Source organism: Panicum virgatum, chromosome 3N (genome assembly GCF_016808335.1).
Source record: "Panicum virgatum strain AP13 chromosome 3N, P.virgatum_v5, whole genome shotgun sequence".
Classification (NCBI taxonomy): Eukaryota; Viridiplantae; Streptophyta; class Magnoliopsida; order Poales; family Poaceae; genus Panicum; species Panicum virgatum.
The window spans coordinates 58,577,352-58,592,825 of NC_053147.1; the positions used below are offsets into that span (position 1 = coordinate 58,577,352).

The 15,474-nt window shown below is 47.9% G+C and overlaps 1 protein-coding gene across 1 annotated transcript in view; it reads right to left on the reverse strand.

Annotated features, from left to right (window-relative positions):
• Window positions 1-13,788, reverse strand: part of LOC120666349 (dolabradiene synthase KSL4, chloroplastic-like) — a 68,739-nt gene extending 54,951 nt beyond the window's left edge. Inside the window, exon 1 of the mRNA XM_039946176.1 lies at window positions 13,198-13,788. Within this exon, the coding sequence (XP_039802110.1) occupies window positions 13,198-13,705 (508 nt within the window). The 5' untranslated portion in view covers window positions 13,706-13,788. The remainder of the gene's footprint in view (window positions 1-13,197) is intronic.
• Window positions 13,789-15,474: the final 1,686 nt, after the last annotated feature.

Here is a 15,474-nt window from a genome sequence, read left to right on the forward strand (position 1 = left end):
AAATCGAATAAAGAAGTACTCAATTGTCAAACAACTAGCTACTTACCTATCGCTAGTAATTTGGGAGGAGCTGCGGCGCTTCCTCGCCACGGATCGAGTACCCCTGGAATGCCCAGTTTGGGTATCGGTACTCGGAGTAGGGCTGAGTTCCCTATCACTCCTTTCCCCAGCTTTCTCCTGATCTGCACAATCAAAATTATACATAAATATTGTTTGTATGATACTTCATATGAACATACTTGGACTTGATTAACAGGTCGAGAAATTTGGAAGAACAAAAGGGTGAATAAATGACTGGTAGTGAAGGACTACTCTTAAAACGCTCCAAGTCCTCCTACAGAATGTAGATCCTATCAGATTTATACTATGGTAAAGTACTCGACTACTACATATCGACTACTCTTATCAAGTACCTGCTTCGGAGGACTCGCAGCGAAAAATGTATCAGGAACAACCAGGATTTTCTTTACATCCCTCAGCAGTCGTTGTACTCGACTAAATGCTACATCATCCGAGATCTCTTTCTTCAAGTATCTTGACGAATCAGATGTTCCTTGATACTGGAATCCAAGCGATTCCCGAGCCTGTAATGGCTGAATCCTCTGCTTCATCCAGTCAAATACGACTGCTTTCCCAGTCAATATATTTTGCCTCAGAACGGCAATTCGCTCGAGAAGTTCGGGGATCTGACTCTCATCGACTATTTTTTTGTTCCACTCAGGCCATTGAATCGGAGGACCTGGAGCAATTGGAGGGAAATTTCCTAACTGGTTCTCGACATAGAACCACTTGGGCTTCCACTCAATTACTTTACTGCTAAGTTTATAAGAAATGTACTCTCTATCCTTTCTTTGCCTAAACTGAAGACCCGCACCTCCTACTACATCTAAAACAAAAAAGTCGGGATGCGGCTTCAAATGGAAAAGAAAGCGGAAGAGTTCGAAATGGGGCTCGATGCCCAGAAAAGCTTCGCACAAATGTACGAAGGTAGAAATATGAACAAAGGAATTGGGGGTCAGATGATGAAGCTGGATCCTGTAGTAGCACAGGAGCCCAGAAAAGAATGCAGAGCAAGGAAACCCCAATCCCCGTTCCAAGTATGAGGTGAAAGCAACGATTTCCCCCGTATTTTCATACGGATGATCTCTACCCAAGGCAGGACGACATTGGATAACAGATCTAGGAACCAAAAGACCCTGTGACACCAGTGCTTCAAGGTCAGATTGGGAACACTTACTTGTGTTCCAGCCTTCATCACGGGTTGGCTCTGCAGCCGCACCCTTTCCCTTGGTTGCCTTCTTGGGAGCCATCCGGAAATCGACGGATCGCTTCACGCGCATACAATGGCGGAAACCCTAGGGTGAAAGTGGCGAGCAAAGGGAAGCAAGAACTTTGGATCTGGGAACTTGAGAGTGAAGACAGATCTAAACCAGTAAAAATAAGTGGCGGCCGGTGGGGTAAAACCTAAGTTACTGTTTCATTTTATAATGGCGGTGGCAGCATGGTAAAAACACCCAACAGGCCAACAGTCCGTTGCAAATCGCGGAAAAAACAGGATTTTTTGAGACATTCCTATTTTCTAAGATTATATTCTAGAAAAAGAAAACACTCACATCCCTAATCAACTACTCGACTCTTTTTTCCTCGACTGGGATTACATTCCAGAACAAAGGAAAAGTACTCGACACAGTACAGCTACTCGATATTATAACTTGAGTACTTCTTTGCATAACTTTACAAACGACTCGGGTCTGCACGCACATTTCTTGGCTTCCTGGGAAGCCTACTACAGCTAGATTGGCCCGAGGTCGTGACAAAGTACAAACTTGTTATTCCCACTAAGGAAATAATGATACTCATACTCTGGGAGAAAAGTTTCAAGAGTATGGAGGCAGATTATAGTAATCACCTCGCAAGTCCTCTTGTAGCATCTTCTGGAGAAAATTGTCCTTCTCCCAGAATACGTTGTGACAAGATTAAGTCTCCTAACCAGAGATGTTAGTTCTTGGGCACCCAGAAACAGACAACCCCAAGGATGCGACACAACAAGACTCAACCCAGCGACCCCAAATCTACCTCATAGGAAGATGCAAGGACATGATGTCCAAAATGGATCCGATGAGAGCTTGGGGATGCAGGATGAGGTAGCAGGGAATCTCTTATCACTCGCAAGTTCTCTTCTAGCATCTTTTCCTAGATTGGACTACACAAACATCAGGAGGGCGAGAGCAAGAACACCAAGGATAAGCCATGATTGCTACACTTTGGTGCTTCTAGTAATGGCCTCTCCCCCACCTTTTATAGCCACAAAGGGGCTTACTGAAGGAGAACCCGTGACTCAACAGTGCACGTTTCACGGATGCATTCATGGCAGCATTCACGGATGCATTCATGGCAGCATTCACGGATGCAGTCAAAGACGCAATAATGCAGATTCTCCAAACAGTAACGTTCCACGTGAGCGCTGAATAAAGAGCCGTACATCCCGGGTTTTATTCATGAAATTATTTCGGGTACAATCAGTGTGGTGGATCTAATTGTATCATTTTTCTGGGATTTTACCCGAAAAAGAGGTCTTTTTGGATTCTGGATCTGATGAATCCTGCAAATAATCTGAAGGATAAAATCTGATGCCACGTCCTAAATCCTTAAATCCAAATCTATGCTCAGGGGCTACTCGCAACAAGAGGGATTTTGATTTAAGGCTCGGGGGCTGTGGGATATAGGCATCAGAGATTTATTTTTCATTTTTTTTGAAAAATAAAGAAGTAAAAAGACTGAAAGCCTGATTCTGCGATTCAACCTAAGGTTTGGGGGCTACTCTGTATGCAGCGCGAGTACTTCACGCACCATATATGATCAAGATTTTGGGGCTGGAGCACCTCACAGTCTTGAAGCAAACGGAAGTACTTGGAGGACTACTCGACCAATCTGAAGGAAGGCCCAGAAGCAACCAGAAAGGTGTTCTGACTATTTGAAGTACTCGAAGACACCCTGCCAAGTACTCGACACCTGCAGGACTCGGCTACGAAGAGCTCGGGGGCTTGTCAGACCCGGGGCAGCGGGACTGCTAATAGGCTTAGAATGTTCTAGAGTAAGGGATAGCTCATGGATGTACCTTACCTCTTTTGTAACTACTCGAATAGGTGTAGAACTAGCTGCAGTACAAAGGAAACAACCCGATCGTGTTGTAGTAGGACTCCAACTATACTCAGCTAGGACTTTCCATGTAACCCTGTCCCCCCCCCCGGATATATAAGGGCGGGCAGGGACCCCCTCCAAACGATCATCAACACCTAAGGCAATACAAACCACCACACAGGACGTAGGGTATTATGCAACTCGCGGCCCGAACCTGTCTAAATCTTTGTGTTCCTTGCACCATCGAGTTCCAGAGCCGTCGATCCCTACCTACAAACCCTACTGCTAAGGGTATCCCTGAGCATACTTGGCGGTAAACACCGACAATATGAGAGCTCTTTGGATGCACGAAGCACTTGCGAAGGAGCATCTTGTTGATCCTGTCTCTACCAAGGGATGTTTCTCCATAAGGTTGGGTGCGCAGCTTACCCTGGGGATGGGTACTTGCCGGCTTGTGCTTCTTGAAGGATGCAGAAGCGTTTGTTGGGATGCGGTAGTTGGAAGAAGGGCTGTAAGCCTCTATTTCCTCGTGTTCCTTTCTCCTTGAGATGATGATGTTGCGCGCATCGAGACCAACATTGATCACGTTGCGGAGGTCGCAATTGGAGTAGTCATAGTTGTTGCTCTGCTGTTCTTGCTGGCGATTGGTGAGGCGCTGATGCCTGAACGCCCTTTTTTGATTGAGCAGGCGACGTCGCTCGTAAAGATCCTCTGCTGGGTGCTACTCTTCCACTTGCACAGTAATTGTTACTGTTGGAGGAGGTGCAGGCGGATCTTGCTTCATAGTACCTTGGGCATCTGTGATCGTGGGGAGAGTAGTTTCTATGTTGTCGGAGAGGTACTCGTCGAAATCATCAGAGTTGTAGTCGTCGAGGTTGAGACGCTCCGTGGAGTCATCCTCGGGCTCATGGACTTCAGAGATGCGAACCATGAGGATTTCACGGTAAAGATCTTGAATTTCTTGGTCTTGCTTGCTTGAGGACAGGTCTAGTGGAGTGCTCTGCTGGAAGGGAAGATCTGTTGGCTGAGAGCCGGAGGTGTTAGGATCTTGTGTCTCCTTTAGACGCACTGTTCGCCCCTGTGGTGTTGCATATATGACCAAGTTTGGGAGTGAGTCCTGATCAGACTTTGAATTCTTAGTCATGTTGGATTCGACTTCTTTGCTGTATTGGATTAGGTTGTCCAGTTCATCCTCCGAATCAGAAGAGTACTCAGAGTCGAAGTCGATTAGTCCACCGATTTTAGAATATGTGTGCTTTGGGTGAGCAAGAAATGGTATGCCCATCTCTACATGGAGGGCATTCTCGTTCATCCAATGTAGCCATGTTTGTGTTGGAGTCAATCCTTCAGGCTCCTTGATCCAGGGTTTGTCGAAAATCGACTTGCTGGATTGTTCTGGAGATTTGGATTTTCCCTTTTTAAGTTTGGCCAGTTCCCAGATAGTGTCAGCATACTGGAGTGGATGGGCCATGGCGTCCATGAACAAGTCGACGTTATCTGACCAATCTTCGAGGTCGTTGAAAGGTTCAAAGTTGTCGAGGCTATTCATGAACTGATCGAAATCCTGATCGAATAGGGACTCAGAGGTGTCAGTTGGATTGGGAATCTGACTGTGAGCAGGCTTCGGTGAAGGGTTCTGAGGTTTCCTGGAGAAAGACGGTCCCATCCGAATAAGCCGGGGGTTTGTCTTTCCAGATCCCCCGCAGATTCCTCCTCCCGATTTCTGCTTCATGTTTTGCAGAGTGCCTTCAGCCATCTTAATGCAGTCGGCGAGCTTGGAATCTACACGATCGATCCCTGAGAGTATATCACCCGACAGTTCCTGTGGTGGGTTCAATGCTTCTGGGTTCTGCTGTGATTTAGATAAGCCAAGGGTAGATTCTGCCAGTTTGATGCATCCCTCTATTGATCGTGAGACTCGATCTACTCCATCGAGTACTTCTGAGTTGTTGAACTTTGGGCGTTTGATTGACTTGAGATAGGTCACGTATTTTTCGAGAGCGTCGGAAAAATGAGGTTTTTCGGAGTCAGAATTTGTATCGAACTAGACTGACCCGAGGAGTCGAGTTGGAGTTGACACGTTTTCTGCATTATCCGAATTGAACTCGAGTAGAACTCCTTTTTCGTCGAGATCCGCGGTCTCGCAGATGTCGGCGAGTTGGGAGGCGGTTTTTTGTTCAGGCGGGTTGGGCGTGACAGGGTGCCTAGAGAAGCCTCCCGATCCGTCAGCCGTGCATGCCCAGAAACCGAAAACAAGGGTTGTGCCCTCGGGCAACAGGGGCACGCTGTTGCCGTCGCTTGATCCGGCCATCGCATTCGCCGATGAACTCGCCGAATCCCCTTCCTGGCGCGCCAGCTGTCGGTGTTTACCGCCAAGCCTGCTTAGCGATACCCATAGCAGTAAGGTTTGTAGGTTGGGATTGACTGCTCTAGAACTCGATGGTGCAAGGAACACAAAGATTTAGACAGGTTCGGGCCGCGAGTTGCGTAATACCCTACGTCCTGTGTGGTTGTTTATATTGCCTTAGGTGTTGATGATGTTTTGAGGGGGTCCCTACCCACCCTTATATATTCGGGGGGACAGAGTTACATGGAAAATCCTAGCCGACTACAGTTGGAGTCCTACTACAACACAATCGGATTGTTTTTTTTGTACTGCAGCTAGTTCTGCGCCTATTTGGGTAGTTACAAGAGAGGTAAGGTACATCCATGAGCTATCCCTTACTCTAGAACATTCTATGCCTATAAGCAGTCCCGCTGTCCTGGGTTTGACATGCGGCTTGAGGGGTCTCCTTCTGTGATAGCTTCTTCTCAGGCCTTTCATCACCAACGATTACATTTTTTCCTTTTGTCGATACGGTTTGACTCGGCCGAACTAGCACTTTAGGATTCTTCAATTCCAATGTGTGCACAACCTGCATGGTAGGAAGAACCAATCGTCCTTCATTAATGGATGATTGAATCTGTCTACGCAATATGTTGCAATCATTGGTAGAAGGTGAAAAAGTATTATGAAATTTACAATATGCTCGTTGCTTCAACTCTTCAAGCAACGGTATAGTATGTGACATCTTGATGTATCCAATCTTCTATAACTCATCAAATATCCTTTTACACTTGGATACATCAAAAGTAAATTTTTCTTCTTGCCGATTTTTGTGAATCGGCTTAATAGCAGAACAACTAAAAGGTTTGGCTTGAGACGGCCAAACAAACTCAGCAGCATATACATCCTTGGACTAATAGTTCGAACAATCTGAATTGCAATCTAAAGCATGCACACTAGAACAATGATGTCTATGAGACTCTTGAGACTCTTTGCTTCAGCTTTCTATAGCCAAAGCTCTCTAATGCACCTGAGTAACAGTAAAGAAATCATAGCCATCTAATCTTTTTTGATATGAGGGCGCAAGCCATTAAAAGCCAAATCAACTAAATCTTTTTCAGTAATATTTACACTAAAGCATCGGTTTTTTGTATCTCAAAATCTCCTTATGTAATCATTGACAGATTCATCATGCATCTGTCTAACCGATGATTCAGCTCATTATGCCCACAGAAAAAGTGCTCATGGAACTTCTGCTCTAATTGCTCCCATGAACCAATGGAATTAGGTGCCAAAGAAGAAAACCGTGAGAAAGTGTTTCCAGTTAAAGATAAAGAAAACAGGCACACTTTCAATTCATTTATAGAACCGGCTTCTCCTAGTTGGGCAAGATACTGACTAATATGCTCAAAAGTACTCCTAGTATCTTCCCCACTGAATTTAACAAATTCAGGCAACCTAAAACCAGCAGGATATGCAACCGTGTCAAACGAAGTAGGATACAACTTTTGGTATGAGCGAGTCTTACTCCTAACATCCACTCCTAAATTTTCTCTAAGCAAATTAGCCAAATCATTCTTATAATCAGCAAGCACTTTATCAAAATGACTTGAAGAATTTGGCTGTGTGGACAAAGACACCTCGCGTTGGTTTGAAACAGAATGGCCAGACGGACCGATCGGACTGGTTGGTGCGACCGGTCTGACCGGACTGGGAAGTTGGTCCGACCGGTCTCTGCCGGTTTTGCCGACGCTGCATATATTGGTCGAACATCTCATCTGAGATAGAACCGATAGGCGGCATAGAGATCCTGGGGAGCGCTTGTGGCATGTACGGAACGAGTTCATTTGTTCGGCTAAGGTTGGCCGAACTAGGGATGGTCATAAGAGGATCAGTGTACGTAGATGTTACCGTTTGACCACTGAAATAATTCATTGGCATCCCATATTGAGGCTGGCTCACAGGAGATGCTGCCAATGGTTGAGGAACATAAAATTCAGAATAGGAATAATAGAAACAGATGGAGGTTCATAGGCTATCTCCGGTTTATTACCGGCAACTTCTCTATCTTTAGAGCTAAGCCAATTAACCCAATAAACATCACGCTCAGCTAGCAACTTCTGAAATTTTTCTAAAGTAACACCTGAAGGTGAATCACTTGCAGTAGACGTTACCTCAGTAGATGCATTCGTGGAGGTAGAAGCGAAATCGATCTCATCGATCTTGGTGACTTTACCACGATCTCATTGATCTTGGTGACTTTACCACGTCGATCGACCTTAATGCTTGCAAGCGCCGCTTGTAAATCTTCTTCATCGCGCTTCTTCTTGTGCTCCTCCAGCATCCGACAGACATCTTTGGGAAGATGCTCGTACGTTGCAGGGATGATGTTGTCCTTGTCTATTTCGGTAGTAGAGCCCATCTTCTTTGGGGGTAGATTAGATCGGTTTTTGCTAACCAAGATCTTTCTTCCCCAGCGGAGTCGCCAAAAGTATGTTGATGCCTTTTATGGATATACACACAAACACGCTAGATCCCGCGGCGCGAGGAGGGGCTCAATGTAGCACCTCCTGCGTGGAGCGGTCAGACTGGTTAGATGGACCGGTCAGACCAGTCGCCGGGGTGAATCGGCAAAGTCCGACAAACACTCGCCCGGAAGGGACCCGTTAGGGTGAGCGCGCAGGGTTGCTCTAGGATCGGCAGGCCACCTAGAACACCTTCAAACATCGTGGAGACGAAGAAAGAATAGCATATGGAGGTTGGAAAAGCTAGGGTTTGGAGAAAAAAAAATAAAGATGATAAAAAGTAGAAGTTGTATTGATTTTGATCGATTGGATGCCTCATTCGGCCGTGACCCTTTATATTTATAAGGTGGGATGGACTTATCCCGTAAGGAATTCTTTTTACAAATCTAGGTCTACAAAAAAACTTTAATTACACTTGAACTCCTCCTAGACCGGTCAGACCGGTCGGACTCACCGGTCAGGCCGGTTGGGCTTCTGCCAAACATGCTACAACACTAGACCGGTCAGACCGCTTGGTCAGATCGGTCAGACCGGTTTCGGCCAATTTTGGTGGTCAACACACATCTTGTACTATTTCCATTTCAGAGTGTGTACCGGGGTATGTGAACAAAGATCTGCACAAGCAAAACGGCCGATCAGCCATTCTATGGATGGGCACGAAGCACATGTTTGGACTTTGGAGTGACAAAGTGATAGCATCGCGTTTCTACTATTCCAGTTATGGTTGAATGGTCTTGTCTTCTACACATGTGGTCTTGGAAAGAGAAATCGTTTAGATGCGCATATACGACCATTCCACGCATGCATAGCAACAATGCAGATTGCAGAAAACTGGCTGCAAGATTTCTCATGTTCCGGACTCAGTGACTCACCAGTCATGTTATGTCACTGTCACGATCGTTATGTTCGCTTGGTCTTTCCAACTTTTGTAAGAGACCGGCTTCAAACTAACAGACTAGCTAGCTGCACATTTGTCGTTAAGTCACATTTGTTCGTCGCTCCGTGTTATTTTCACTTCTTTGTCCCTTTCTGAATGCTTCTTCATCAAACGTTTGCTTTGTTTAAGCTATAACACGCACACTCGCACCGACCCCACTTATGCTTTTATCCTCGTTTCGTGTAAAAGGATTAACCCGATAATTAAAATGCAGTTGGGACTTAAGTTTATATATTGCTAAGCCTCGCCCTCAACTAGCAAGGTGGGATAACTTTCTACACATGCTATACCACTCGCACTTGGACCACTAGTGGCTCAAATTCATCTTTGTTGAGTCGGGATGTCATATTTCCATCCATATCTTGGATTCATTTTATTTTGCTTTTTCTTTGTTTTTTGCCATTTCTTCATGCAGAGTTGGGTACTTCTATTCTCATTTCAAACTCTTCCTTTGACCAGCTGTGTATCTTAAAATTGCTAGCCCGTGCAGTCTGCACCTGTTGATGAACTAAGACTAGGATGGATGCATGAAACACGATGTCTCATGACAAGTTTGCCTGCCCAAATTTGTCCGACTCCACCGGCGTGTGGGTCTTCATCTTCCCCGCTACCCGCAGCGGCTCGACCACAACCTCGTTCGCCGCACGCATCATCTCCTTGGGTGACGCGTAGCCATCCACCTCCATGTACATCATATGCACCACCCTGTAGATGTTCCAGAACTCCCGGCGGCACTGCCATGGCACCTCGCCGCCCTCCTGGACCAGCATCCTCAGCAGCTCCATCCTAGATGCCGCGATGATGCTCCTCACCTCTGCCTTGGCTGCCTCGACGCACCCGCCGTGGCGGCCGGCCAGCAGCAGGACGCTGTTGATCTTCCCCTGGGCCCTCTCCCTCTCGCACGACTGGAGGTCGTTCAGGAGGCGGCCGCAGACGTTCATGTGATGGAACAGCTCGCTGTACTCCGGGCTCCGGACCGCGTCCTCCGAGAGCTCCGCCCCGACGAAGAAGAGGAACGTGAGGACGGTCGTGCCCAGCCCGAACGACGGCTCCGCGATGGGCATGTACTCCTCCATGGACGGCTTGTGCCCGCTCATCCGCCACTCCGCCTCCACCATCATGACCCTCGCCATCTCCACCCACTGCACGCGTACGTCGAGAGAGAATGTCATCATCATCAGCCAGAGCCAGCTCGATCTCAATCTCGAACGACCATCCGTCGTTACCGGAATGTGGTGGATGATCAACAGCGGCTTACCCGTTCGGCAATGTGGTGGATGACACTGCGGTTCTGCACCACCGCGGCCCTCGCCGCAATGTCGTTGCTCGTGTCGTAGACGGCGCGGAAGACGATCTCCACGCGCTCCGAGAAGAAGCCGACTTGTTCGTACGCGTCCCACCTGCATACCCATATATAGGCACGGGAATTCATCAGATCAGATCGACGGCAACGAAGCATCAGACGATGAAGGTAGGTTAGCTCCAGGGTGTGGCCGTGGAACGTACATCTCGATCAAGGTGACGAGGTTCTCCATCTCCTCCCTCGACTCCCCGACGTCGAAGAGGTCGTCGACGATGGTCGCCAGGATGTTGGTCTTGGCCGCCACGATGCGGGCCTCGGAAAACTCGCCGGGGAACATGGTGGCAGCGGACGGGAAGAGGCAGATCAGCGGCATCACCCTCGCGTAGTCCAGCTCGTCCAGCCTCATCTCTTTCGCCCACCTGTTTAACCGTTAACGACAGAGGAGAGAAAAAAAGTTCAAGTCAGCTTCGTCCCCGGTGATTTGTAGATTGGAATTTTCTTAGTGATGGACTTCGATCTGGACCTCTCGACGACGTGAAGCTCTTCTTGGAACGAAGCCTGACAGGAGCGGAACCCATCCACAGCCAGCGACACAATTTCTTCATCTGGGTGACAAGTGCTGATACGACATCCATCGGTTAAAATTTCATCAGATCAGTCATCTGATGCTAAAGGATCATATATATTCACATCATCTAGGGCGAGAATCAATGATCTATCTTACCGGTGCGGCGACTTCAGCGTCTGGAAGCCCTGCTCCTTGAAGTGTTCTATGTTCCACTTGTGCTCCAGCCGGTCCATGTTGGAGTGGAAGGGAAATTTGAGCACGTATTCTACCTCGGCGGGGTCTACAGTTCTTGATATCTTGCCGGAACACAGCTGCTCCTTGAGGAGCGCGGACGACCAGGAGCCGATGCTCTCCAGGACCAGCTCATCCTCCGTGATCTGGGTGTGCGAGGCTTTCAGCAGCTGCAGCAAGGCCTCGGTGTCGTTGAGATGGCCCTGGATCGAGCTGCGGAAGCTGGACTCGCTGCTGAATCGGGACAACGCATCTGCACGACACTTTGCTTTCAGTTTGGCGATTCCGATCCGGATGCGAGGAAACTTTTTAAGGAAACCAAAAGTAGGAGACCCTCGCTCACTTACCGGATGAGACGTCGTACCGGTGCAGACGCAGGAGGCGGAAGGCCATCGCGCATGTCGCCATGTCCAGCATGATCTCCTCGTCGTTGGCGAGCCAGGACCTGCAAATGTAACTGTTAGACCTTGATCATGGACCACCCGACCTGACCTGACAAATGATCGGGTCTTCTGATAATCAAGTCAAGCTACAAGCCTGAAGCTGTGATGTACAGTAAACAAAGCTGTGATGTCGCCACCTGTATGTCATGTCTAGTGTGGTCTTTATCTCGGGCAAGAAGCTTCTTGAGATGCCCATCTTCTCTAGAGTGTCCACCATGCAAAGCCGGGAGTAGGCGCTCCGAGGATAAACGGTGGGCACTGCAGCAAGTGATGGCCGTCGCCATGTATGTTAGAAACTTAGAAATCTGATCTTCCACAGCGAATGGATGCGGAAAAAGAAATCCAATTTCCACCCTCGAACTAGCACAATACTCTGATTTTCAATCTGCTTCAACTGCAAAACTGGATAACGAAGGCCATCGAACGATGAAACCGGTGGACAAATCTAGCCATTTGAGTGGTTTCTAAGGTGGTTTTATATAAAAAATTCTAGTTGGGTCTAAAAAAACTAAACTGATTGAAATTGGTACCAATATTTCTATGAAAATTTTTAATCTATCTACTGCTACTCTATTAGAATCTTATTTGTTCAAAGTAATAGATATAACTATATGAAAAAAATTACTAGGAACTTAAAAAAATGGATATGAATAACTAGCAAGTAGAGTGCTAATAGACAGGTCGTATTTTTAGAAAAATGCTGGCACCCATTTTGTTTTTTTTTTACTAACTTGAAATGAATAACTTATGAATTTTTTAGTTTAAACTTGAATATTTTTTTTAGATTTGCTCCTTGTAAACCTATTGATATTTTGCTTATCCGTCAGTCAATGCTTTCGGATCGAAATCGATGAGCCAGATCGACTTATGCAAACAACCAGCTATTGTGGGTCCGTTTTGGGTCTGCCTATGGGCTTTGTGTTTTCTGCTCGCCCGTTTAGCCTCTGCATGGTGTTTCTCCGTTTCTCCTCAAGACCCTAACAGAACAGCTCCTCCCAGATCTACCAGAGAAACTTATTTTTGACTTTCATAAAATAAAAACCACCTTTGAAACTATTCAAGGATTCAAATTTCCCTGGTTTTAATAGTTGGATGATCCTCATTATTATATATTTTGTACCTGAGCAGTCGAACTTGGCGACGACGGTGTCCAAGTAGTCGCGTGCTCGGTCGTTGTTGCTGTGGATCGCCGCGGCGGCCGTCGTGGCCGGTGAGTTGAAGAAGGACCCGTTCTTCCTCTGGCACGCCGCCGCCGCCTTGTCCCAGTCCACTAAGTCCCCCAAACCTTCTGCGACGTAGGCCATGAAAGCTTGGCTATCTCCGGAAGCAGCCATGCTGTTGAGTTGATCGGCGAGCAGAGAGTTAACATTAGTGTTGTTCGGTGACACGGAGTAGAGCGATGAGGAAGAGACCGACGAACCCTCTGATGCGCTCGCTGTCGCGCAGCCACAGGACAGCGTCGACGTCGGCTTGGCGCACCAGAGGGATCTCCAGCCCCATGCCGATAGCACGCGCGAGCATGCCGGGGAAGATGATGTCGAACCCGGCCGGCGCGTCGCAGCTGTCGTCCGTCACACAGGACCAGTTGCGCCCGATGAAACGGAGCCCTGCAGCAATGGCGCCGGCGCCGGCGGCGAGGGAGCGTGAGATCGAGTCCGGCACTCCGGCGCGTGTAAAGACGACAGCATTACGCATAGGCGGCGGCCGGCCGCGGAACGGATACCTCTCTCGATGGCGTCGCCGCCGGCGCCCCACTTCCGGAGGGCGAGCACGCACGCCAGCGTGGACGAGAGCGCGTCCTTGCGCAGCGAGGGGTCGCTGGGCCCCCACGACCCGTCGTCCCGTCGCTGGCTCCGCAGGACCCAGTCCACGCACCCCGGGTAGCGCAGCGCCGGAGCGGACCCCGCCGGCGCCGGCGCTGGAACCATCGCGACCCACGCCGTGTCGTACGCCGATGGCAGCGGCGCCTCGCCGCTCAGGAGCCGCTCCCTGATCGCTACCGTCCTGTCCTTTTGCTTAGTTCCCCGCTCCAGCACTCCCGCGGCGCCGCGGCTTGCGGCGGGCGAGCCGGTCGGCCGCGTGCGCGACTGCACCGCCAGAAGCGGCTTGCGGCGACAGCGGTGGCTCTGCGGCGGCGGCCGCGCGACTCCCGATCGAGGTCGAGGAGCAGCGGCCCGGTGCCCGAAGAGGGCGAGATGAGGCGCAGCGAGGGCGAGCTCCAACAGCGTCATGGCTGCCACGGCACGCACTGCTCTCGCTAAAAGTTCAGCTCAGACAATGCAAAAGCGGAGGTCGACGCTTCTGGGACGGCGAGAGGATGCTACGTTTTATAGAGGCGCGATGACGGTGGCGAGAAGAGAACATTGCGAAAGATGGCGGGCAGATTGTAAAGCTCTCACCGTGTCACGGTTTCTGTTCTGATCTCTCGCACTGAAACGAAGTAACGAACACAGAGAGAGGCTCTAAGATAGTGGTCGTCAGTCATCGCGTCGTTTGTTGATTTTTCCGCTAGTTCAGAGTCGAAGGTTGACTTGCCATCACCATGTGTGCACAAGCCAGCAGGGCTTGTACTCCTTCAAGGATCTTCCCCTGCGTCTTCTGATTGTACAGCCCCGCCCAATATGTCAGAAAAGCACAAATATGGATTATTATCTCAGATGGACTTTTGATTACTTTCTTATTGAAACAGGCCTTATTTCGGCATTTCCAAATAGCCCAACAAACTGCAGCGCAGCCACAAGTATAGATGGTTTCTCCCCGTGGAAGCCAATTCGAGATCCCAACTCTATATTGTTGGAAATCTTTCGGTATGTTACTTGCACCAAAACATAACCCGATGACCCCCCCAAATTGTTTTGGCAATAGGGCATTGAAAAAAGAGGTGGTCCACCGATTCATCCTCATGGCAAAAGCAACAAGGAGACCCCACCCAATGTCTTCTAATGAGGTTGTCCTTTGTTAGAATAGCATTATTCTCGGCTAGCCACATGAAAATTTTGATTTTATAAGGAATCTTGGCCTTCCAAATATGTTTGAATCCTCTTCCAGATTCTTCTTTTGTAAGAATATCATACACAAATTTAGTTGAGAAACATATGTTTTTTGTCCACCTCCACATGGGGATATCATTTCCATTCTTAAAATTATAATGGTAGACATAGTCAACCACCTCTAACCATCGAGCAAACAAAATTGGGTTAAGCCATCTACTGAAATCCAATTGGCCCTGACATCTCAGCAAATCATGAACAGAAATGTTTTTGCTTTGGCAAAGATCGAAAAGGACAGGGAAAAGAAAGCATAACAGTTTGTCAAGCAGCCACTTATCAAACCAAAAGGATGTCTATTTACCATTTCTGGTTTTCATTACTCAGCCTTCTAGGTAGATGTGTTTTTATCTTAATCAGGTCAGCCCATACCGGGGAGTCATCGAGCCTATGCTTCACAGACCCAACAGAATCCCCATGTAGGTATTTGGCATGCACTATATCCTACCAAAGGCCCTCCTCAGATTCAATCTTCCACCACCATTTACATAATAAGCTCAAATTCATAGTTCTAATGTCCTTTAACCCCAATCCACCATATTCCTTGTTTTTGTTAATAATCCCCCAATGCACTAGATGATACTTTCTTTTTTGGGCACCTCCCTGCCAAAAGAAAGTTCTCCTCTGTTTGTCCAGCTTTTCAGTAGTTGTCTTGGGGAGGAGGTACATGGACATATGATATATAAATGTATTAGATAAGCTAGCACTAATCAAAGTAGCTCTACATGCAATGGATAGAGTTTTTCCATTCCATAGAGCTTTTTTTATCATTTTTCTCCTCCAAGGGAGTCCAATCCTTTATATGCAGTCTGTTAGGGCTCACAGGGACTCCAAGATATTTGACGGGAAACAACCCAGTTTGACAGTTGGAAAGCTCAGCTAACTGCATTGCCTTATGTTCATCCCCATTTACTAAAAGGACTTCACTTTTTGAAAAGTTAACTTTGAGGCCA